Here is a 22,220-nt window from a genome sequence, read left to right as displayed (position 1 = left end):
TTATGCATTCCCCACCACACATTCCTCCCCTCTTCCCCTTCACACTGTCTCTGAATTGTGCCAGTGCAGTTTTTTTTTGTGTAGCCCCATGTTAAATTGAATCAGGAAACTGATTTCAATTAGAAATACTCCCCATAAAAACCATTTATTTTTAACTTGGACTCATACTCTGATCTGGTTCCCTGGTACAGATGCATGAACAATGTTACAAGAAAGAGGGTCCCATGAAGGCAGGAATGAACAAGGAAAGGGTAAGGAACTGGTTGCATAAGTCTTGCTTACTTAGAAGAGGTGTTTGCCAAACTGTGCCTTTAACTTAGCTTAACCATGACAAGGTTGCAACTGTAACTGGTGTGAAAAAACAGCAATTTTTAAGTTTTGTTTAACACAAGCAAGTGGAATATATCAATAAACAAAATAACAGCTCTGCCACCTCAGGTGATACTGTAAAAGTTTTCAGAGTAGAATTTGAGATCATTGACAAAAAGTCATCCTTCCCCTTTCAGATTCAAAAATAACATCACTCAGAAACATACAAAGGAAATAACCTTTAAACTCCGTGTTTGTTTTTGCAGTGGTATGACTGGAAAATAATTTTATCTGCCTTTGCGGGGGGGTGTGTGTGTAAAACAAAGTAGAGACCATTTCCCTCCCACCACAGTCGTACATCTATTATCTGACTCACCACTTCTGGGACTCCTTCGGGCAGCACTGGTTTTATTGCACTGAAAATTCAAGTATGTGAAAATATTCCCTATTTTCAGGTTACTTTGTTCGCTGTTTCGTTCAGGTCAGTATTCCTTCCTTTAGAGGTTTGGAACTCAACATTCAGTAAGTGCTGGATATTGCTGTTCTTAAGCCTTGTGAGAAGGACCAGCACAGTGGAAAGGAAGGGGGGAGGGAAGGGAAGGGAGAAATGAAAGGGGAGGAGAGTCCATATCTGAAGAGAGACTCCAGACTAGAGAAATTTTACTGACATCCATTCAGTTTCCAGCAGGGTCTCCTTCAAGGGCTTTTACTGAGATCCAAAGGCCCTTGCAATTCACAGAGGCATTTACATGCAACTTTGCCCTCTGGGAGCTAAGGTATAACTGTACTCCTGGATAATAATAACAAAGAATACTACCAGACTCCTATTGAAATGTCAACCAGGCACTACTGTTGTAGCGAGTAACAAAGAGATGCTAATATAATTAATTATGAAGCCTCAGTACCCTCATTAACACATCTTTAGTGCCTAGATCTTTGAAAATCAGCTGTATAAAGTGACTGTCGGAGTTAATTCCTTATAAATTGCCTTCTGTCACATCCCAGCACTGCAGCAAGTTCTCTTAGGCCTTGTTGATGGTAAGAAATCTGGTTTGGGTTTGTTTTTTTTTTTAGTGCTGATGCAGTTATACTGGTGTTGCTAAAGGTATAAGCTGTTGCATAAGCAGGAGTTTGTCAGGCTAGAATAGAGCAAAATAAAAATGCCTTTAGTCAATCCAGCTTCCACAATTGGTAGCATAAATAGGAAAAGTTTCAATCAATTAAATGGAAAACTAAGGACAAAAGAAAAACAGGAATGAAAGGTGTCACATAATTTGGCATTAAAATGTTTCCGGACCTTTTTTTAAATTTGAGGATCGCAGCCAGTTTATAGCTCTCCCTCCTCCTACTGCCTTTACGACAGCATTTCAGCTCCAGGCCTCATTCCAATGCATCCTCCCTCCCCACCACTCCCGCTTACAAATATATATTTCAATAGACTTAGGCTACATGGAGTTCCAAAACCAGCATGTAACTGGTGCAATTGTCTTTTACACTTCTCCACAGAGAGCCACATTCATGCCTTCTTAAGCCCTGTTTTGTCATGTTTTAACTCTTTTTTTTTTTTTTTTTAAGTTAGACTGGCATTAGTACTTGTGTTGGGAACCCTACACACACACTAAAGAGAAAAGTAACACAAGCTGGCTATGTTGGTGGTTCATTCTGTTATTCTGAGTACCAGACTACTATCCTGTCATTCTCCTAAAAGATAAAGGTGCCATCTTACAGAGGTGATAAAAAGAAAGTGATCATTACAAATCACTTGGCATTTTCTGCAGCAGTCGGAACACTCACACTGACGTATCCAATTTGTCTATACAAGATATTCTGCTTCCCTTAATCTTCCATGTGCTTTTGAGAAGATGATAATCTTTCTGCAGTGCATAATTTTGTAAAGTTATCTCTGTGTGTGTTTGTGTAATATGCTCCAGGATCCTTTGGGATCCTTATTATACTTGGGATAACAGACCAATCAAAATGGGATACTTTTATTTGCCATTTCAGAAGTGGCTTTCATGCTAAGCGTAAGATGATTTTGCTGGTCTAGCTAAACTGGCAACATGCAAACTCTCTAAATGGAAGTGAAATTTATATCAATAAAAGGAGTCCTTGCAAATCTGTCTTTCCTGCAGTATTAGTTAACATCATTGTAGGAACATTATTTTATTCTCCACTCTTAAATTACATATCCATACCCCAGTAAAACTATGATGTATTTATTGATTATTCAGTGTTCATAGAAATCATGTATAAGAAATGAAAGTAGCATGCTTGAAATTCAATAAATATATAGATATCTGAAGAGCAATCAAGAACTATCATGCAAATTCTGCTTGCTTGCTTTACATAAGTACAAATCTGATGGTACTGGGTAGAATATAACTACTTATTTCTGAACGTGCTTTTTTGAAAAACCACCTCAGCAAAGTATAGCCAATTCTATTCTGATGAGTAATACCTGTCCGCAGTGCTTTTTGAGATAGCCAGCTGCTTTATACTTATCAATTAAAATTCCAACAATTGTTTGAGATACTATAGAGATAGTATGAGTTGATGAAGTGACGTACAGAACAGATAAATAATTTTTAGTCATGCACGGTTACTGAATATGGGATTAATTTAAGGGATCTCAGCATTTTCTTCCACGTTGTCAGCACTGCAAAGGGTCAGCTACCTTTTAAGATTGGCATGCCAGATTGTACTTTTATTTCTGAGATTAGATGGTGGGCATGCTGGTACAAACTCAGCAGGAACTAGAGGCTGTCGAGTCTAAAAGGAGAGAGACACTGCCAATCACCTTGTTGACAGCATCAAGCCTCTGTCCAAGGCAGAGGCTCCCAGCTGCCACTGAGTTCAGAGCACCATGACAGCCAGGAATTGGGATCCTGAGCCTTTCACAGATGCCTCTTTCGATATGCCACGGCTCTTGGCCCTGTGCCAGCTCTCGCTTACCATTCAAAACCCGCCGGCATGGTGTCTTTGCGCCCCTGTGGTGGTAGCTTGCTGACACCTGCCACAAAGCAAGCTTTCCCTGTGCTCCTTCCCGTTTTGGTTATACTTGACTAAAACCTTTGTCTTGTTCTTATCAATGAAGGAATGAATATGGGATAGGGAATACCTGTACAGCGCAAGAAATCATACCCATAATATTTAATAAGGACCCCCCAACTCTAATTGTACAAAGCATAATAGATCTATGATTTTAATGGAGGTGGATTCTTTTTATAATGTATCATGTCTCTAGGTGTAACAGAACTTCAGAAATAAGGCAACATGTTTTCTGCCTAAATTGAAACTATGGTTTTCAAAGCAAAAAGGGCACAGCATTTGCAGGGCCATTTGGGAAGGGGAACAGGGAAAAGGAGGTCAGAAATTAGAGAAAACGCACAAGCCCTTTACAAGTGGTGCTGGAGAAGAAATAGCTGGAGGATTCACACAGCTTGAGGTAACACGAGTCCAGGCAAGGACGTGAACCTTCATTAAGCTACTGAGCATCTGGTTGTCTACACGGACACTGTGTTCTTAACACTGAAGAGTTGTGGTGACCTTTCTTTCCTTCAAGTTTAGTGAGTGTGTGAATACCTGATGTTTTAAAGTCACAAATCTCTAACAAAAGGAAAATGATGTGTACATCAGCAACACGTCCACAAAATAAGTATTGGATATGATTGAAACACTGCTCTGCAGTTTAGCAACTTGGGTTCTGTTCTTTCTTCTGCCATAAATTCCCAGCATGATTTGGCAAGTGATCTAACCCTTACACCTGAAATTTCCTCTGTCAAAAAACGGCACCAGCAGTTCTCTACCTTGCAGAGCTTTGGCAAGGGTAAAATAAATGCTTGTGATATATTCCAAGTACAAGATGAGGAGTATTGCAGGTAACACTGTAGATAAACAGACTTCAGTCAACTCATTACTTCTTGGTCTTGCACTTGAACTCCAAAATCACCACCTACAGTAGCACAACAGTGTGCTGCTGTTGCTAAAGCGCTAAAGTCGCTACAAACTTTTGGGAACAAGCTACACCAGACTATTGATGAAACTAAAGAGGTGTCCTTTTAAATAATGTTGCAGATGTAAGGGGCTTTCCAGTAATTTTCCTTTTGGATAGTATCTTGATTATTTTTCTCTAGGAATATTTCCATTTAACACAAACCTCTGAGTCTCAGTGAGACTAACTTCTAGATCAGTAGAGCAAAAAACCTCACTCTCAAGCAAATGACACTCAAGATCTAGTTCAAAACTAAATAGTATGGGAATAACTGATCAGGTATTGTCTACACCCAAACAAGCACAAAATGTCAGCATAAAGCAAGTTCAAACTCTATACAGCATACTTTGCTTAATTCAAAGGCAATACAGTTAAATAGCCAGACCCCAGCCAAACCAAATTTGTCATGCTAGGCAACAGAGTAGTGCACAGGTTTGAAATGAACAATCAGAGAAACAGAATTGGGTCTTGCTGGTTATACTAGTTGGGGAGACAAGTAGGTTCTGGAGTGACGATTCTTTGATACAAACCCTTTTTATTGTATGAAGACTTTTGTTGTTTGGCTGTATTTTGTTCTGTGGTTTTGTTTTTTTTAAATAAATGAGAGTATGTAAAAACTTCTGTTTCTCTGAACAGAACCATCAATCAGTAAAAGGCAATGCCTTTGATCCCATTTCAAGTCCCTCACTGCCAATCTAAGCCCCAAGAGCTCTTTCTCATGGCCAGACACTCCATTCTTGTTTTAACTATACATGTTGCTTTCTTCATCCTTACTTGCATCTGTTTGGGGTGGAGGGAATGGAGGGGAAGGTGTAAAAGGGGAAGGCTCAGTTATGTCTCTCTGTTTTTAGGTAGAGACTGCTGTTTTGGCTGTCTGAAGCCTCAACAGAACTCAATTGTTTCATTTATCACAAATAGAGGGCAGCTACTACACCCACTAGTGGGTGAATTTTTACTGAGATGTAGCTTAGAATGTTTGTTTTGCTCCAGGTCACAGAAATCAAACCCCCAGTGTGCACGTTTATTGTTATATCTCATTCTTTTTTCTGATACTTTCTCCCCCAGTGCTTCTTCCCACACTGCTTTCTCTTTACCTCAATCTTCTCTTGTTCTTGTTTGTTTTCTGATGCTGATTTACTCCATTATGTGAAAGTGAACACTTATTAATACTTTGTCTCATGAAACACAAAGAAGAAAAAGCACAGATCAGCACTGTGCTTAATAATAACCACTTTAGAGAGACTTAGTGGCCTCAGGCTAATAACAACCCTCCCCGAATTATCCCTGATTTTACCTTATTTCCAATGTACTGTTACTATGTCAAAACAAAAATATCTACATATCTGATACTGCCATGCCAGAACAAAAAAGCAAGATACAATTTATTGAAATACTGTTGATATATTGAAACCCCAGCAAATTAGAGATACTGGAATAAAGAAGGATTAAACTGAAATTACTTAGAACAGTCATCTTCTGGAGCTGTTTGCTCCTTTCTCATCCTCAGGGAAGAGAAAGTCCAGACATGTACCACATTATGGGGAACATGTACTATATTTGCAGTAACTTTGCATATTACTTGCTGAAAAAATTGTTGATTTGGTTTTGGTCTGTTTCACATATTCAAATCCAGTTTTCTTATCTCACTCTGCCATCTCAAAACCCACTAACTTTTCTCCCTAAATTCCCTCTGACAAGTTATTTAACATTTTTAAATTGCAGTTTGCACTTAGCATTTTTATTATGATCCAGACTGTATATAAATTAATGCTTGTAATATGTACTCTACTACCAAACAGTAATATTCCTTGACAGTTCTAATCATACCAATTAAAGATAATTTAGTGATGACGTAAGATGATCTATTTATAGGTGATAAATCAAAACATCAAGAACCTCTTAAAAAAACACTCTGCTATTGGGTTCAAATATTTAGTATCAGTTATTCAACACAAAGTAAACTGAGATAAAAAAAGTCCCCCTACATTTAACTATTTGCACTAGAAACACTCATCCAACAATGTTCGCTTTATGTACTTTTAATAGGGTTGTTGAATTTGAGTAGAAAATATATTTATTTCACTAAGGGACAAATGATCTTGTCACTATTTTGCATCTTCAAGCTGATCTCTTAAAAAATAAGCACTTCTCAGTAAGTGCTGTACTAGGATTTCACTAATAGCAGCAGAGCACTGTTTTACAATATAGCAGATGAGTTCTTGAATTAATACACTGAGGGAGAACATCAAGTATTTTCTCCAGAGAAGTGACTGGAATCCTACTGTGACAAAACCAGTACATTGTTTCCAATACTGTTATGTCTTTTAAAGCTGCTTTGTAAATGGATGTTTAAAACAAGGTGGAAACAGAAAGCTGGATGAGAAATAAAGATGGTAAAGTAGTCTCAAACCCATGGCTACAGACACCTGGTTGAAAATCTAAAGAAGAATTCTAGAGCTGTGGCTTTTGAGATGTTTCACTTGTGTTAAAAATTGGTAGAGAAGATCAGCAGACTATACTTTGTCATTAAGTATTGTAATTCACATCCTGATATCTGACCTGGTAAAAAATAAGCCATACCACAAAAAAAGGACATAAAACCCACACCCTTCTTGGTCAAGCCAATGGTCCATCTAGTCCATTATTCAGTGCCACATGGTGCTGACCAAAAGCAAGGTGCCAGGGACCTGCCTATAAGAGAAGTGGACTATGAAAGTGGTCAGGCTTGCATCCTGTCACTAAAACACAGTCTCCTACTGCCACTGTTAGAGCTTCCACACATACCAGCTGCCTCCTGCTGCAGGAGATGCTGAACTTGAACTCTGGAAATTCAGATTGACTCCTATGCTAATTAGAGAGAGACTACAGGGCTAAAAGGACCAGCAGTCCAACCCAAGAACATGTTTATGTTCTTAGCTGTACTATGGAGTATCACAAAGGTCCACACAAACCAGGGGAAGAATCACAGTAGATACATGGTACAGGATTTGAAATCTGGAGCCATCAATTCCATTGGGACTTTTTTCCCTTGCTTTTGAAGGAGGTGTCACTTAACCTCTTTCTGCTTCGGTTTCACTATCTGTAAAACGGCTATAAAACTTCTTTATCTTGAGTTTTAGGGAATCTTATTTCACTATTATTTGTAAAGTACTTTAAATTCCTCAGAAGAACCGCTGCACTCGGCTCTGACATAAATAGATTCACATGTGCTAAAGCGGTGCTACGTCCATTCTCACGAGCGCCTACTCTGTATCCTGTAATCTTGATTTTTACATACAGGCCAAACTCCTTCCCAGCAACAGCAGGAATAGCTCTGCTGAAGTTAGCGCATCTGTGCCTGCTTATGCCAGGGCTAAATTTAGCCTCTGTGTTCATCATTAAGTTGTTCCAAGTGAGTTACATTTAGAAAAAAACCTGTAAGCACAGTCATACCTGTTAGGAATAATTACTTAAGGAAGCTGTGGCACCAGTAAATGTTTCTGTGGACACAAGTAGCATGACTGTTATCCAGCTGTGCCCGCACTGACAGGCAGATGTTGTACCAGGTTAACTACAGCTCTCCGGTGCGCCCAGGGAGAGCTGCCCAGCTCTGGCAACCCAGCTGGCACGCAGCAAACTCGGAGCGAGGTCAAGCAGTAATTCACCCACAGTACGAATTACCGTTAATTCCCTCAACAAGAGCAACCAACACAGAAAGGGAGGAATTCAAAACGCACGCCGGGCGTTACACGCACGTTTTGAGTCGACTCCTCTATCCCATTTCCTCGGCAAGCACATGCCGCGTACGCTCACCGAAGCCGTGTACTTAAACCCGCGTTTCCAGCATTACAAATAACTCCTCCTCGCCCGGAGCCCCAGGCCCGCTTCCCCGCTGCACGACGGCATCTGCCGGCGGCACCCCGCGACGGACGCCCGCGGCTCCGGAGCAGCCACACGGGACGCAACTCGTACCGCTGAGCGCTGCGGGATTTTTGCGCCGCCAGTCGCCGAATATCAGATTTCTCCTCAAACATCGTTTTTTTTCTCACAATACCGCCCTTCCCGCCGTGGCCTTTCCCCGCGCTCGGCTTTGTCGCCACCCCCCCCGCCTCCCCGGCGCCATCTTAGCTCCTGGCACCCGCTGCGCCCTCCCGCCGGCGCTGCCACTGGTGCCCCCGGCGGCGCCGGCCGGGGCGCAGCGCGGGTACGGCCGGAGGGGAAGGGGAAGCCGCCGCCGGACCTACGGCACTAAGGAAGGTGCCCGCCGGGGCCAGCCCGTGCCCCTCTCCCGCACGGAGCCGCCGCCCGCCCAGCACGGACCCTCCGTGCCCTTCCCCAACATGGCACCCGCCCGGGTCAGTTTACCGCCCGCAGGCCGGCGGCCTCGTCGCTCGGGGTGACGTCACGCCGCAGCGCCTCGCCCGTTTCCATGGGAACCCGCGGAGCGGGCGGTGGGAGCCGGCTGGGCCGCGACCCCCGCTCGCCGCCATGTTCGCGGACGGGACGGCGCCCGGCGCCGACGTGGAGTCGCTGTGGAGGAGCGCCCGGACCGCGCGCTGCGAGGCGGTGAGAGACCCCGGGCGGCCCTCGGGGCGGCTCTGGCCTCGGCCTCGGTCTTACGCCGCCGGGAGGGGCCGGGCCGGACCGGCTGGGCCGGAGGCGGCTGTCAGAGCCGCGGTGGCCTGCGCCTTCCCCCGCCCCGGTCCTGCTGAAGGGGCGGCCGGGCCCCGACTCGTCCCCTCCGTGCCCGTCGGTGAACCCTCCCGCGCCAGGTCCCGCTGGCTCCAGCTCGGCCCGGCTCGAAGACCTTCTCCGCAGGGAGTTTGCGTCCCTGCCGGTGCCCGGGGCAGAGCCGGCGGCGGGCGGGCCCGTGGTGCCGGTGTCTGCCTTCTGGCTCTGCCCCTTTGCAGCATTTTACTAATTTAGGCCCTTTATACAAATTGGCAAAAAAACACGCAAAGCCAGTAGTCTGAGAGCTGATAGTACTGCGCTTGTCGTCGCATTCGGTGTTTGCTGTTTCCTTTGGAGGCTCCCTGCCTTTTTGCTTTCTCTCATCCTCCCCATTCCGTGCTGTAGAGCACGTGGCCTGAATTTGACTGGCATTCAGGCATCTCAGTCTCAGACCAGATCATGTGAAGGTCACAGATCACTGACACCTGGACAGTTACAGAGGCACCCTGCTTTTAATGATGAACCACAGGTGTGCAAATGTGCTTGAATGTCTTTATGAAATGCCAAAGAGGGGAAGATGCTTTGAATGTTTTGTGCAGCATTCTTTTTTTGTGTTTAGACTATAGGCTGTCTGTCTTCTTTTACTAGAAAAGCTGCCAGACTGAGCAAATTTCAACAGTAGAAACTGCAGCACAATCTCATACCAGCCAAGATGCCGCTGTGCAGACGGATCAAAGTAAAGATGCTCTACAAGACTTCCAGCAAGAAGTCCAAGTAGATTACACTAGCCTTCTATCATTCCTTCAGAGAGTGGAGGATGCTGTTATCAAAGAGCTAAATAAAAACTGGAAAAGCCGTGCCTTTGATGGCTTTGAAGTGAACTGGACAGATCAGAACGAAGCAGTAAGTTGACAGAATTCAGATCCTTGTCATTACCCAAGCAGACCTGGTTGCACTGGCTCTAACTTGTTAGTTCTATTTCCTGCTGCTATGATTGTTCTTGCCAGATGCTAATAATTAGACATTACTAGTTGTTTTCTTCTCCAGCTTTCTCCCTATTTGTCACCTGGCCTTGCTTGGTAAAACTGTTCTTCCTGCTAGTGACTACGTTGCAGCAGCTTAGTGAGAAGGAAGCCTGCAGTTGGTGTAGGCTTATCTTCAGCTTCCAGTAGCCCCTTTAGAGCATGCTAGCCTAGCAGGTATCTAGGAACAGTTGCAGTCAGTGATTTGGCAGCTCTTCCTATTTAGGTTATATTTGTTTAGTGTATGGTGCTTGAGAGTGGAAGCAATTTGTATATCAGTCAGTACACGTTGCTACAGTTGTTTTCAAACGATTGCTGGTGAAGCTTAGTGAGTGCTAGAGTCATAACTGGAAGGCTGCTGTAAATCCTTACAGCACAGCCTTCCAGAGTTGTTGTGCAGCCCCTGAAGTATGCAGTCTGTGAGGGGTAATTATGAGGGGACTTAATTATGAGGTTTGGTAGGGTCGTGTGCTGTGGGTTTTTTTTCCAGAAAGAATTCAACAACTTTTTCACGTATATCTATGTGCTATTTGGACAGAGGGGAAGCCAACACTGTAACTATGTGATCATATGCAGGGGTGTGCACAGATCTCATTTCTCTGTGTTCGGAGATTGTTGCTTCAGTGCTTGAATTTGATCTCTTCCAGGTGTTGTGTTTGCATACATTGTCATACCCAGAGGCTCAGGATCAAAACCTACAGGTTACCAGCGTCTCATGGAATGCAACCGGATCCGTTGTTGCGTGCTCGTACGGCCGGTGAGTATCTGAATGGATTCAGAGTGCAACTGAAGTTGATGCGATGTCTCAGGCTGACCTGAGTTTTAGGTATGTTTGCTTTCTCTGCAGTAATAAACTAGACGTATATATATACCTTCTGCAAGTTAAATAAGTCATATTCAAAGAAACAAAATCTCAGGGCAGTCTTAAAATTATGGCTTCTATTTCTTCTACCTTCCCCTCTGCCCCAAAAACAGATACATGTACTCTTACTGATTTGTTTCTAGTTAGATTCTGTTTGGAAAGAAAATGTAAAGAGCAGATGTGTTTGCAAGTAAGTGTAGGTGAGGTTTGGAGGTACGTGCTTATCTTCACTGAAGATCATGTTGTTATAATGTGGTCTCTTAGCACCCCAGATGAACCTGGCACCCATTCACGCATGCACCTGATGGCACGGACATATGCTAACAAATATTTAAGGATTTCTGAAATGAGGGTTGGACAAAACATTCATCTAATCCAATGAATGTCTATAGCAGCCTCTCCTTTCTGTGCCCTACTGCTGCCCTTATTCCTTTTTCGTTCCGTTACCTTTTCCTTAGATTAAAAGCCCCAGCAAAAAGGGTATCCATGAGTGAATGCATAGGGAAGAGTAAAACAGGACAGACCTGTATGTCACTTGCTCCTTCTGCTCTCCCAGTCTACAGCTGTTTTCAGATTAGAATGTGGTTTCTATGTCTGTGGTTACCCTTGTTAGAATTCCATTCCATGAACTTACACAGTCTCTGTGAATCTGTGTAAAATTTTAGCATCTACAACATCCTTTAATAAGGAGTTTCACAGATCCAACTACCCATTGGATGAAAAATCGCTTTTTTTATTTGATCATATCTCTTCCAATAAAAGAATTAAGAGCGTCAAATAAAGGAGTGGAAGTCAGGCCCAAAATCATTGCTTCCTGTCCGGACTACTGACTGTTCTGTGGATCTCTGTCCTCCATATTGTGCCCTTGTAGCAAGATGGGACATCATATTGGTCAGTGTGGTGCTAGTGACAGAATACATGTAACATTTTGGTAAGCATCTGATGAACGAAGGAGGCAGAAATAAAAAAGGAATTAGAGTGGCAGGTGTCTGTTAGTATCCCAGAGTAATAACTCATGATCCACTTGTGGCAAACAAGTATGATGGGCATAGGACTAGATTGAAATCTCTAGAGCTGGGGTGTGTGGCGTGATTTGTGCAGGGTCATCAACACCATTTGGTGATTGTGAAGAATGTCCTCTGTTCCTGTGGAGGCACCTGCACTTCAAATCATGCTGCTTATCTCAGGCCAAGCAAGACTCAGTAAGTCTTTTCAGCCCCTATCAGTCCTCCAGGTAAGATATTCCTTGCTGTGTATTCTCAGACTGGATCTTTGAGCACTTGTTTAGAGGAAACGTGGTTTGGTTTGCAGCTCACTCAGCCAGTTTGCAAATCAGCAGCAATTTGGTCTCTTTGGATTTTCATTCCCAAATACTCACAGCAGCTTTCTGTATGCACCCTTTAGATTATTCCCATTATTTGAATGGTTGGTAGGTCTTGGAATAGTGAATTGTACCTGAGATTTAGTTGCTGGCACTTTGTTCTTTAAGTACACTGACATGTACTGTAGTAGCCTGCAGAGAAGTTTCATCACCTCATGATCCCTTCACCTCAGTTTTCCTTCAAGCCACAAAGCAGCACATTTAAACGACCAATGGGGCATACCAGAGCTCTCCAAGACTGGGATTCTCTGTGGAACAGACAAGGCAAGACGTAGCTTTCTCTTCTTCAGGTTGGATGGTGGGGACTGGAGCACAGAAAAATCCTATGTTTGTACCTGGAATCTGGACAGAAGAGGATTGAATCCACAGCACCCTGACCTAGTGGTGGATGTTCCCAGTTCTGTCATGTGCCTGGCTTTCCACCCCTCCCAGCCTTCACTGATAGCTGGTAGGTTGCTCTTACCTTAGATCCTATCTGAAATGTACCCTTATTTCCTTCAGCTTGGATCTTTTTTTTTTTTTTCTCTCTCAGCTCAGCCTAAGATTTCTTGTAGAAGTAATGGTGTTGCAGCTCCTCCAACTGAGGAACTAATGCTCACCAACATCGACAAGTGCACTGTTGCTTCTGAACTGGGACTTGCTGCTTTTTCAGTGACAGCTGCCTTTATATCATCTCCTCAGAGAGAGATGATAGAAGGAAATTCAGTCCTGGGTGTAAGTGGGAAGAGTGTACTTACTTTGGTAGAGCTATATTCTCTTACACCAGAGCTGACCGTGCCCTGTATATAGCTGCCAGTCCTTTGTAGCTGGTGGGCCTGTTTCCACCATAGCTGCATTTGTTCTGAGCTATTAGACCTTAGATGTTTTATCTTTGTCCTTTCAGGTGGCCTTTTCAGTGGGGAGCTGGTGGTGTGGGATACCAGCAGAACAGAAGACCCTGTGATCTGGAGGACGGGGATGACAGATGACACTCACACTGATCCAGTCTATCAGGTAACAGAACATCTACAGCAGACACAGCTGGGGGAGGCAAGAGTTGCCATTGCTCTATTTATTTCACCCCTTCAGCTCCTATCCACAGGCTGCTACATTTCTGCAGTTATGTTCCCTTTTGATGGGCTATTTTTTCCCAAATCTAGCTACTGAACAGGCGTTTGCTGAACTTGACACTCACACTTTAAAAAATAACTTCTCACTGTTCAGGATAAATGAAGAGTAGGCCCATTCCCATGCTGTAACTCTTTATTGATGTAGGTGCAGCTAACAATACTTGTAGTGGTTTAAAAAATGTAAGTAGCAAAGTATCACTGATCCCTAGTTGGAAGCTTAAAGCTACGTGCTTTGAGCATGTCATGCGGTCTGGCTTTCTCATGTTTTTTTGTCCTTCTGGGGTTCTGTGACTCTGGGCAATCTGTGTGTTTTCTCATCTGAAAGTCAGGAAAATGCTCCTGGTTATAGCTGGGTGAAAGTGCTATAAATACCACATCTCCAATGTGATGGCAGGTGAACCACAGAAACTGCAATACAGAATTCAGTCCTGAACACCTAAACACATTTCTCTCCTAGCATCTACATCCGTGTGCCAGCTCCCAGCAGATGCTGGTTCAGTACCAAGATCACTGGCTGCTGCCTGGCTCTGCTCCTGCATCGTCTTGGCGGGTCAGGGGACCGCAGGCTGCTGAGTGAGGGCTTGGCAGTTGTGACAGTCCCCCTCATCATGAGCTCATGGCATTTGGAACAGGTTAACTGGTTACCTGACGCCAAGCACAGAAACAACTCCCGGCTGTTGAGCGTGTCGACGGACGGGAAGATCCTGGTGTGGAGGGAGGAGCGAGATGGTCGGCTGGCCTTGGCCGAAGGATTTGCCATGGTGGCTCAGCAGATCCCTCGCAGCACTTGGATGAAGAAGGTGAGTTCAAAGAGGGCTGATTTGACAAAAACACTTAACTCCAGAGCCGATGTGGCAGAGCTTGCCTTCCACGTGAGAAGGGCCAGGAAAAGTCCCTTTTGAACATATGCACTAACCCTTATACCCGTCTCCTGTCCCATACTGAAATCACTCCTTGGAAAACTGGCAACAGCCTGGCTTTTGCCCTGCCCTAAGGAGAAGCTGCTGGGATGGAGAAGAGAACTTGCTTGTAATAATATTAATTCACATGAATCCCCTTGTAGGAGGATGCTGCAGAGGTTAAAGGCTGATCAGTGCTGCAAACATTGCAGCTGGTGCAAGTTGTGCAGCGAACAGCTCGCCGGGTCCCTGGCAGGGTGGTTCACACTGCTCTGACCGTGCATGCATTTCACTGGAGCGCCCAGCTCTCAAAACAGCTTTGTCTCTTTTTCTCCCAGTTCGCCGGGGGAGAGGCAGCTGTGGGTGTGACCTCGCTCTCTTTTTCACACTTTGATCACCGCGTGTTCATTGTCGGTGTGGAAGGTGGCTACTCCCTGAAGTGCTCCACTGCAGCGGAGACGCTGGCTCTCCATCCGACACGCAGTTCTGTTCCCCTCAGGGCACCAGCGGAGCTCGCCTTCTCCCCGCATGGTGGGCCGGTGTACTCCGTGAGCTGCTCACCCTTCCACAGGCAAGTGTTGTGAATTTACACTGGTGCTGCGTGTTGGACACAATTATTGTCTGGCTCTAAACATGCATTTTTCAAATAGCCCCGGGGGGTGTGTGTGTACAAGTTCCAAAAAAGGGTCACCAGCAATGGGAACTTGGATCAAGTAACTTCCCGTCGTAGGACAAACAATGTTGATTGGCTCTAGTGAGGCTGCCCACTTGAATATGCTGCGTGTGGGCACTACATGAGTAACACAAAAAAGCATCTGCACTCAGGCCAGGGAAGAACATTAGCACCTTCCTTATATCACCCTAGATGTTAATACTAAAGATCAATTTAAAGAAGACATGGGGAGGAGCTGAAAAAGTCATCTATTTATCAGTGGTTAAGTCATCTTGCCCAGTTAGAAATCTTACTAGTAGCTGCCTGAATTTAAATTAGCAGCTCGTATCTCTGCCTGCATTTACCCACCATCCATGGAAGAGGCCCCAAACCATGTTTCTATGAAACATGCTGACAGCCCAGGTTTGCATTTAATTTGCATGAGACAAACCCAGTTCTAACAATGCCTGTCTCTGGATCAGCAGTTCTCAGGCATCCCTGGCCCACAAACCACCAGCAATACTGAGTGGACAACATGAGCCCTCCTTAAACTTAACTGAGGGCGGTAATGAAGCAGACCGCATCCCCGGGTACAGCTTGGAAATCACTGCTTTGGGAAACACATTCAGACCTCTGCAAAGCAGTAATGTTGTCCAAGATTACACTCCTGTAGTGGATTTTGTTCTGTATCTTTAGCAATAAAGCCAAAAAAGTTTCTTGCTTCCTCCCTCCCCCAGGAACCTTTTTCTGAGCTGTGGGACTGATGGACAAGTTCACTTGCACTCCATGTTGCAGACACAACCCCTCATTTCTCTTCAGTTATCAAAGAAATACCTCTTCTGTGTACGCTGGTCTCCAGTTCGACCACTGGTCTTCGCAGCTGCATCTGGGGAAGGCAAGTAACTGCAGGTGCCTATTCTCAGACATAAAATTAAGATTGTGCTGGGTATTAATTCGTACAAGTTAATTGTACTGATTAGCACTTCCCACAAGCAGAGAGCAGTGACCATTGTTTGTACTGTGTAATTAGTGTAACCGACCAATGTCTAACTCTAGCAAGATTACTTCAGTCACGGTTATTTTTCACTTTTGACGATACCTTTACTTCTGTTGCCACAGCCATTCACAGGGATAGAACATGGCAAGATTACTGTGGCTAAAACTTATTTCTAGCTTCCTTGTTTTTGACATTTACTTCTAGAGCTAGTGGTTTAAAACAAGAACTTTTTCCTTGGAAAACTGCCCAAACATTTTTGAGTTAAGGAATTGAGATTTCACAGAATTTAGCAAGCTGGTTTCAGGTCTCTGACAGCAGAATAAATCTGCACTGCCTTGCAGTGCTGTCAGCTGTCTATCACAGCCTAGACACCACTAGAGGCAAGGGGAAACAGGTTAAAAAGAACAGCTAAGTTCCAGACCAAGTAGATACTCATCTGCTGTTAAATACAAAGTCCGATGCCATAAAGCTGCAATGAACATTTCTGTTTTATAGGAGATGTGTACCTGTTTGACTTTGAGAAGAGCTCGCAGAAGCCGGCCATTTCCATAAAGCAGGCTGCAGGTGAATGCCCTGTGTACTGTTTAGAATTTAACATCAAGCAAACTCAGCTCTTGGCAGCAGGGGATGCTACCGGTACAGTCAAAGTCTGGCAGCTGAGTTCTGACTTCACTGAGCAGGGACCTAGGGAAGTGAATCGTCTGGAGCAGCTGGCAAGTGAGATCACGGACTAAGGCAGCAACACAACCAGCTGCGTGAGCCCTGGTACTACTCTGACTCCAGGAAAAGTTGCCTGAGCACTCACCTCTTCCACACTGTTAGCATGTACAACACACGTGACTATGACAGATGGAGTTTCATCCACCTAACAGTTAAATTTGCATTTAGCCATTAAACACAAGATGATGTGGTTCGACCAGTAACTTTTATTGAAGCACACTGCAATATGTTTGTTTTCCCTAAGAGTTTTAAGCTAAGCAGTTTAAGGTTACATCATAAAGTAACACTGATTATTGTAGAGCACAAAGAGAGAGAGAGAGAGACATGCAGAGCTATAGTCAGCAAATGTGAGCATGTTCTTTGCATCTTTTGGTACTAGTGTTTTAGATCAATTCACAAAGAGTGAACGTGTAAATTCTATGTAGTCATAGGCAGAAGGAAGTTCTCTGCCCTTGCCGTCCATGTAGGGCTTCATGTGAGAAATGCAGTAATCAGCTTGTTCCCGGGTCAGATTCTGAAAGACAAAGACAAAGCGCAGAGGTGGGGATGGGCACTATGAGGCTGCGGATGGGGCATTTACAAGCAGCCCTCCTGTTCCCAGGGGCACACAGCTCGGGGCAGAAGCCAGAGCAGCAGAACTACGCCTTGTGCGGAAACGCTCTGGCTGTTTGCACTGTTTGGTTAAGGGCTGGAAGCTCTGACCTGAGTCTTCCCACCACAGAGAAGACAGAACAGGTAACTGATACGAGGAAGAAGCGCAACCTCTTTATTTCCCTGCCAGCTGGTGGGATTTAGACAGGAAAAACTTGCTGTCTTGGCAAGGCCGTGAGAGGGAGGAGATGTTCATGCTGTCTAAGCTCAGGCTTAAGTTTTCTCCTCTGAATCACTGTCTGGAGAAACATCTACCTCTAGTCTCCCGTGTGATGAAAGGAAAGCGTCAGTTTCTGAGGACAGACACAGTGAATGCATCTCCTTCCCAGGCATTTGAGTAGCTCTTTACTCAACCCGAGTAGTTTGGCAGTTAAAAGCTTTTCCTCTTCCTCTATAGAGCCAAGAAAGCAACGGGGTAGGGCTGTTACCATCACTTCTGTGCGGAGGATACCCTGGCAGGTTCAGAACTGAATCACAGTGACATGAACCTCTAAGCAATTAATGCTGGTCTTCATTAACAATCCACAAACAAAAAGCCTCCATCTGCTCCTCCCTGGTGAGCCACAACCAGTACTTACTTGGTAGAGCTCCTCCTTGGTCACGTAGGGCTTCCCCTCGGAGCTAAGGGCGCGGAAAGCGCTCTCGATCTCCTCACTGGATTTCACGTTCTCTGTTTCCCTGCTGATCATAAACGCCATGTACTCCTGCAGTGAGACGTGTCCATCCCTGCCAATGAAACACAGCGTGTGAACACTGCTGTCCACTAATACCCGAGCACAGCACTTCCACACCCTCTTGAGAGGGGCTTCAACTTTTCTGGGAGGAGTAAAAGTCTTCACACAGGAGGCTGTCAACACCAGATCATTTTCTAAAGTGAATTTCTTCTTCATGGATGTCACTCTCACCTTCATAAAGTCTCTTTTACATGAATTGTTGTGAAAACAACCATAGCCTCTCCACAACAGAAGTAAGCACAGCGCTCAGCTTGTGAGAGACCTTCAGGCCAACCTCCCAAAGGTTACCGATACAGTATTTTGCAATATAGAAATAAAAGGTCCAACCCACATACCTATTGGGATCTACAGTGTCAAGAATAGACTCAAACTCTGGGTCTGGCTCTCCTTCCTCAACCATAGGCAGGTCGTAGCCAAGAGAGCGCAAGCAAGACTTAAACTCCTGGTGATTAAGTCGTCCAGATTTGTCCTTGTCAAAGTGCCTAAAAACAAAGCCACAGTTTTAAGTGTCAGTTGTTGAGTACTCAAACCTATAAAAAGTGGCCTGAAAACTACAATACATTATAACTAGCCCACTATTCTAGACAAATCAGCTTGAATCAATAAATAGTTCTATCTAACATACATAAAAAGTAAGCACAAATTCTTTACTTGGCTTAAAAAGCATCCAAAACCCAGCTATATTCCCAGCTGGAATTCATTGGCAGTCCCAGTTTCTACACCACTGTGCCCACCCACAAGTGAGGGTGCCCAGGAGAGGCTTCCAGGCAGCCGTGTCTGCGGAGGGTCCCGCCATCTGGCAGAGATCAGAGCAGCTCAGCACAAAATCAGGCAGACAACAGAGGAGATAGAAACAGATCAGTCAGAGAATCCTGCAAACAGGAGCCATCCACGTGCCAGAAATATCTCACAAGCATTTCCTCTGGCATGCTTTCCCTGCAACTCACTTGAACATCATGCTGAACTCCTTAAGGGCCTCCTCGGTGACTCCAGTCGTGTTTCTGAAAAGGAAGCAGCAAAGCTCGTCAACAGTTCCTAAACTGCAGAACTCTGCTGGAGTCCATTTGCCCCAGGCCAGCGTCTGCATCAGAAGGTGAGGACAAGTGAGCAAACAATACATCACCACAGCTCAACGAATAAATCAATTCCCCCTAGATGTCATCACTGCTAATGGCCAACAGGAACTATTTCCAAAACTGCTAACTTCATCCCTCTGAAGAGAGCCAGGAGGTGGTGGGGATTTACGAGCTCACTACACCCATTAGTCAGAGCACAGGAGAGGCTCATTAGCACAGACCACGCAAGGTTTGTTTTCAGACACAAGCAGATGTGTCTCCTGTCTTTTATCCCCCCAAGTTAGACACGCTTTACGCCACACGTGGGGTAGGCAATACCGAGCTTGAATCTGCTGTTCGAGGTTGTGCTGCATTCTCATCCCCAGCTGGTCAAGCTGGTCCCACTGCTGTGCCAGCCCCACAGTGCTGTGTTCCGTGTATTTGTTGTCCAGGATAAGTGCCTCTTCCATGGCTGCTCCAAGGTCCTCAATCTTCTTCAGCTGGCTCCTCATAGCTCGGATCTCCTGGTGCTTGCGCTGTTAGGAGGGAGTGAAAAGGAGAAAATCAAGGAGTGCAAAAAACCCCTTAAAAAGTCAGAACACAGGCTAGCAGGGGAGGAAGGGTTATACTCTTCTTTTTCTGCTGGGATTATATACATACATATATATATACTGGGATTTGTGATATAGTATTCAAAACTATGTTTGTCTTCATGCACACTATTGGAAACCAACAGGGCTTGCAAACCCATTCTTCAGAGAAAAAAACCCCTCTTATTAGGAAACATGCTGAAAATACCATATCTTCTCTGCCCTATCCTGCTCATTTAGAAAAAAAGAACAAAAAGGAAAACTACATCAGAGTGGTGTTTAACAGCTTGTGATGCAAGTTGACATCAGATACGTAGATAGATAATCCCAAAGGTCTCTTCAGTACTCAAAATGTGTAAAATCAATTCAGATTTTGCCATACAATTGCATGCATTTCCATTCCCACCCTGTGTTCCCAAGTCATCAGTCGGGAAAGGTTTTAGCAGTAGGTGAGCATTGCTTACTTTAGTAGCTTCCAACTGTGATTCCAGTGTTCCCGATTCCTCCACCATACAAGACCTAAACACAGAATCACAGTGAGAGAAAGCACTTATCCCATAAAAATGGCAGGTGGGGCTTGAAATTAACAGTCCTTCCTTGAAATTAAAAATCTTTACAGCGGTATTATTCTGTAGATATTTAAACATTTTTTGTGTTTCATTTATTCTGACTCATCCTGTTTCAGACTGACATGTGTACATCTTGGTTCTTATTTCTCTATATAGTTAATTTCTAGCCCCATTTGAAAGGCAACATGATCAGCAGCCACACTTCATGCCAGATCCAAAGCGCCCGCTTTACTGGACCTAATGAAATTAGAAACTTAGTGCAGTCCCACCCCACTCCACCGTGCCCAGCACACACACGCACACACGAACTACAGGTGATTCACTGGAGATGGGCTGGATTTGCCAGCAAGGTACAGGAGCTCTACAGAGGTGTGTTACATGGGAATAAAATGGGGGAAAAAGATCTTGAAAAATACTGGTTTGGTTTAAAAGTAATCTTAATATGGCATAATCTCTGCAGAAAACTACAGACCTCTCCTACACACCAGTGGCTGGTGGACAGTTGCCTTTCCCACCCCACCTCTCCCATCCTGTGCCCAGAGAAACTGAGGCACAGCCACTCCTCTCAGTCCAGTTTCCACACTGAGCTTCTTGGCACACTGCAGTCCCCACGTCAGCATATAAAGGTCACCACTGTGGTGATGGTCTCCAAGATCTACTTCCTATGGACTAGCTATGGAAAGCCTCTGGATGCTGCTTCCCCCGCCCCAAGATCCTAAGCAACCTTTAAGCAGCAGTGTTCAAGAATCTCTGTCCTTCCAACATGTATGGTGAGAGTTCATACTGAATGACCTGTGCACGGACAGCAAGTCTGGGTGCTGTGCAGGTGGGCTGTCCTCTCCTTTGACTCTGTGGTATTTAAGTCACTAAAACCAGGTTCTCATCCCCACTAAAATCTATCCTACGTGCTTTTGAGCTTCTTGAGAAAGGGATTTCAAGTGCTGAATCACTCTGTAGCAATGAAAACGCACCAAACATCTGGGTGTTTCTCACCACAAGAGTTAAGGCTCAGATTCAACGCATGTCTAAAGAGATGAAGCGCACACCCAGAACCCTGAGCAGGAAGCTGGGAACCGGCCATGGAAAGAGTCAACAGGGAAACAAACCTCCAAGCATCTCTAAGCCGTGAAAGTTAGTTGGAAGGAAAGCGAGCCTTGGAATTAAAAGAGTGCATTTGAAAACCAAAGTGAGGTAAGAAAATAAGAGGAAAAAACCTTCCAGATAGATCATCCCCAACTTCATACTGATAGACACGAATGACACGACGATATGCTATGCTAGTCAAAGAAAAGAAACCAAGTAAATTCCAAAAAGGAAGAAAGAAAGAACAGAGGAAAGAACACACCAGAACACGGCCACCGCAGTGGAGCCACACTCCAAGCCAGCACCACCTTGCAGCAAACACAAGCAAGTACTTAATGAAAGAAAATTATTCAAATGCTGGTTGCACATACACGAAAATAATCTGTTATTATTTTTGTGTAAGTCACAAAAAAGTGAGTCTCACTGAGAGTCAAATTGAAGTCTTGCAGTTAACTCATTTACACATTCTTTAAAGGCATTCTTCCTAAACTCCAAATTATTCCTTCTCCCCTCCCAAAAGAAAACCTCCTCCAGGCAGCACTGGGCACACACAAGCAGCTACAGCACACTGAAAAGCAAGGTGTACGCATGGCAACTCTTATCTTGAAACTTCCCTGAAGCTCTGCCTGCCCTCTTGCCAAGGAAGGCTAAGCCCAGCCAATGCCTCTTTGAACTAAATCTGCGTTTTTAATCTATTCATGCAGACTTAAGGACAAACTCTGCCTGGCATATCAGCAGCCTTCTGGTAATTTGTTCAACAAAAGAGCTTGGCATGGTGATCTCGAACTCTGACCCTACGTCTTTTAGTAAATGGCTCCTTTCTGTCCGCTCATTCTTGGATACCAGAACTAATCTACAACACTATTTTACAAAGGAACAGATAATTCAGCATCCGTTCCAGGAAAATTTGCTCAGTTCCATTAAACTGTACAACAAAAATGGGGCA

General features: G+C 44.5%; 2 protein-coding genes across 10 annotated transcripts in view; one reads left to right on the top strand and one right to left on the bottom strand.

Moving 5' to 3' along the window:
- The first annotated feature begins 8,418 nt into the window (after window positions 1–8,418).
- Window positions 8,419–16,795, top strand: DYNC2I2 (dynein 2 intermediate chain 2). Its single transcript, XM_069772117.1, is given in 10 exon segments — window positions 8,419–8,625; window positions 8,627–8,845; window positions 9,599–9,853; window positions 10,620–10,729; window positions 12,506–12,663; window positions 13,099–13,208; window positions 13,957–14,124; window positions 14,562–14,794; window positions 15,613–15,770; window positions 16,368–16,795. Coding segments are annotated over 10 exon segments (1,656 nt in total). The 5' UTR covers window positions 8,419–8,619; the 3' UTR covers window positions 16,607–16,795.
- SPTAN1 (spectrin alpha, non-erythrocytic 1) overlaps window positions 16,779–22,220 on the bottom strand; it is a 52,999-nt gene continuing 47,557 nt past the window's right edge. For 5 of the 9 annotated variants that reach the window (XM_069772116.1, XM_069772115.1, XM_009913319.2 and 2 more), the window contains 6 exons: window positions 20,087–20,141; window positions 19,372–19,568; window positions 18,925–18,978; window positions 18,313–18,459; window positions 17,822–17,969; window positions 16,779–17,106 (listed from right to left, as the gene is read on the bottom strand). In XM_069772116.1, coding sequence (XP_069628217.1) covers window positions 16,981–17,106; window positions 17,822–17,969; window positions 18,313–18,459; window positions 18,925–18,978; window positions 19,372–19,568; window positions 20,087–20,141 — 727 coding nt within the window. In that variant the 3' untranslated portion in view covers window positions 16,779–16,980. Of the gene's footprint in view, window positions 17,107–17,821; window positions 17,970–18,312; window positions 18,460–18,924; window positions 18,979–19,371; window positions 19,569–20,086; window positions 20,142–21,405; window positions 21,469–22,220 lie in introns of all 9 variants that reach the window. The other 4 variants (XM_069772113.1, XM_069772109.1, XM_069772112.1 and 1 more) reach the window with 1 other exon arrangement.

The sequence above is a fragment of the Haliaeetus albicilla genome, chromosome 26 (genome assembly GCF_947461875.1).
Source record: "Haliaeetus albicilla chromosome 26, bHalAlb1.1, whole genome shotgun sequence".
Classification (NCBI taxonomy): domain Eukaryota; kingdom Metazoa; phylum Chordata; class Aves; order Accipitriformes; family Accipitridae; genus Haliaeetus; species Haliaeetus albicilla.
Note: the sequence above shows the minus strand (reverse complement) of the source record. Positions and strands in the feature narration are given on the sequence as shown.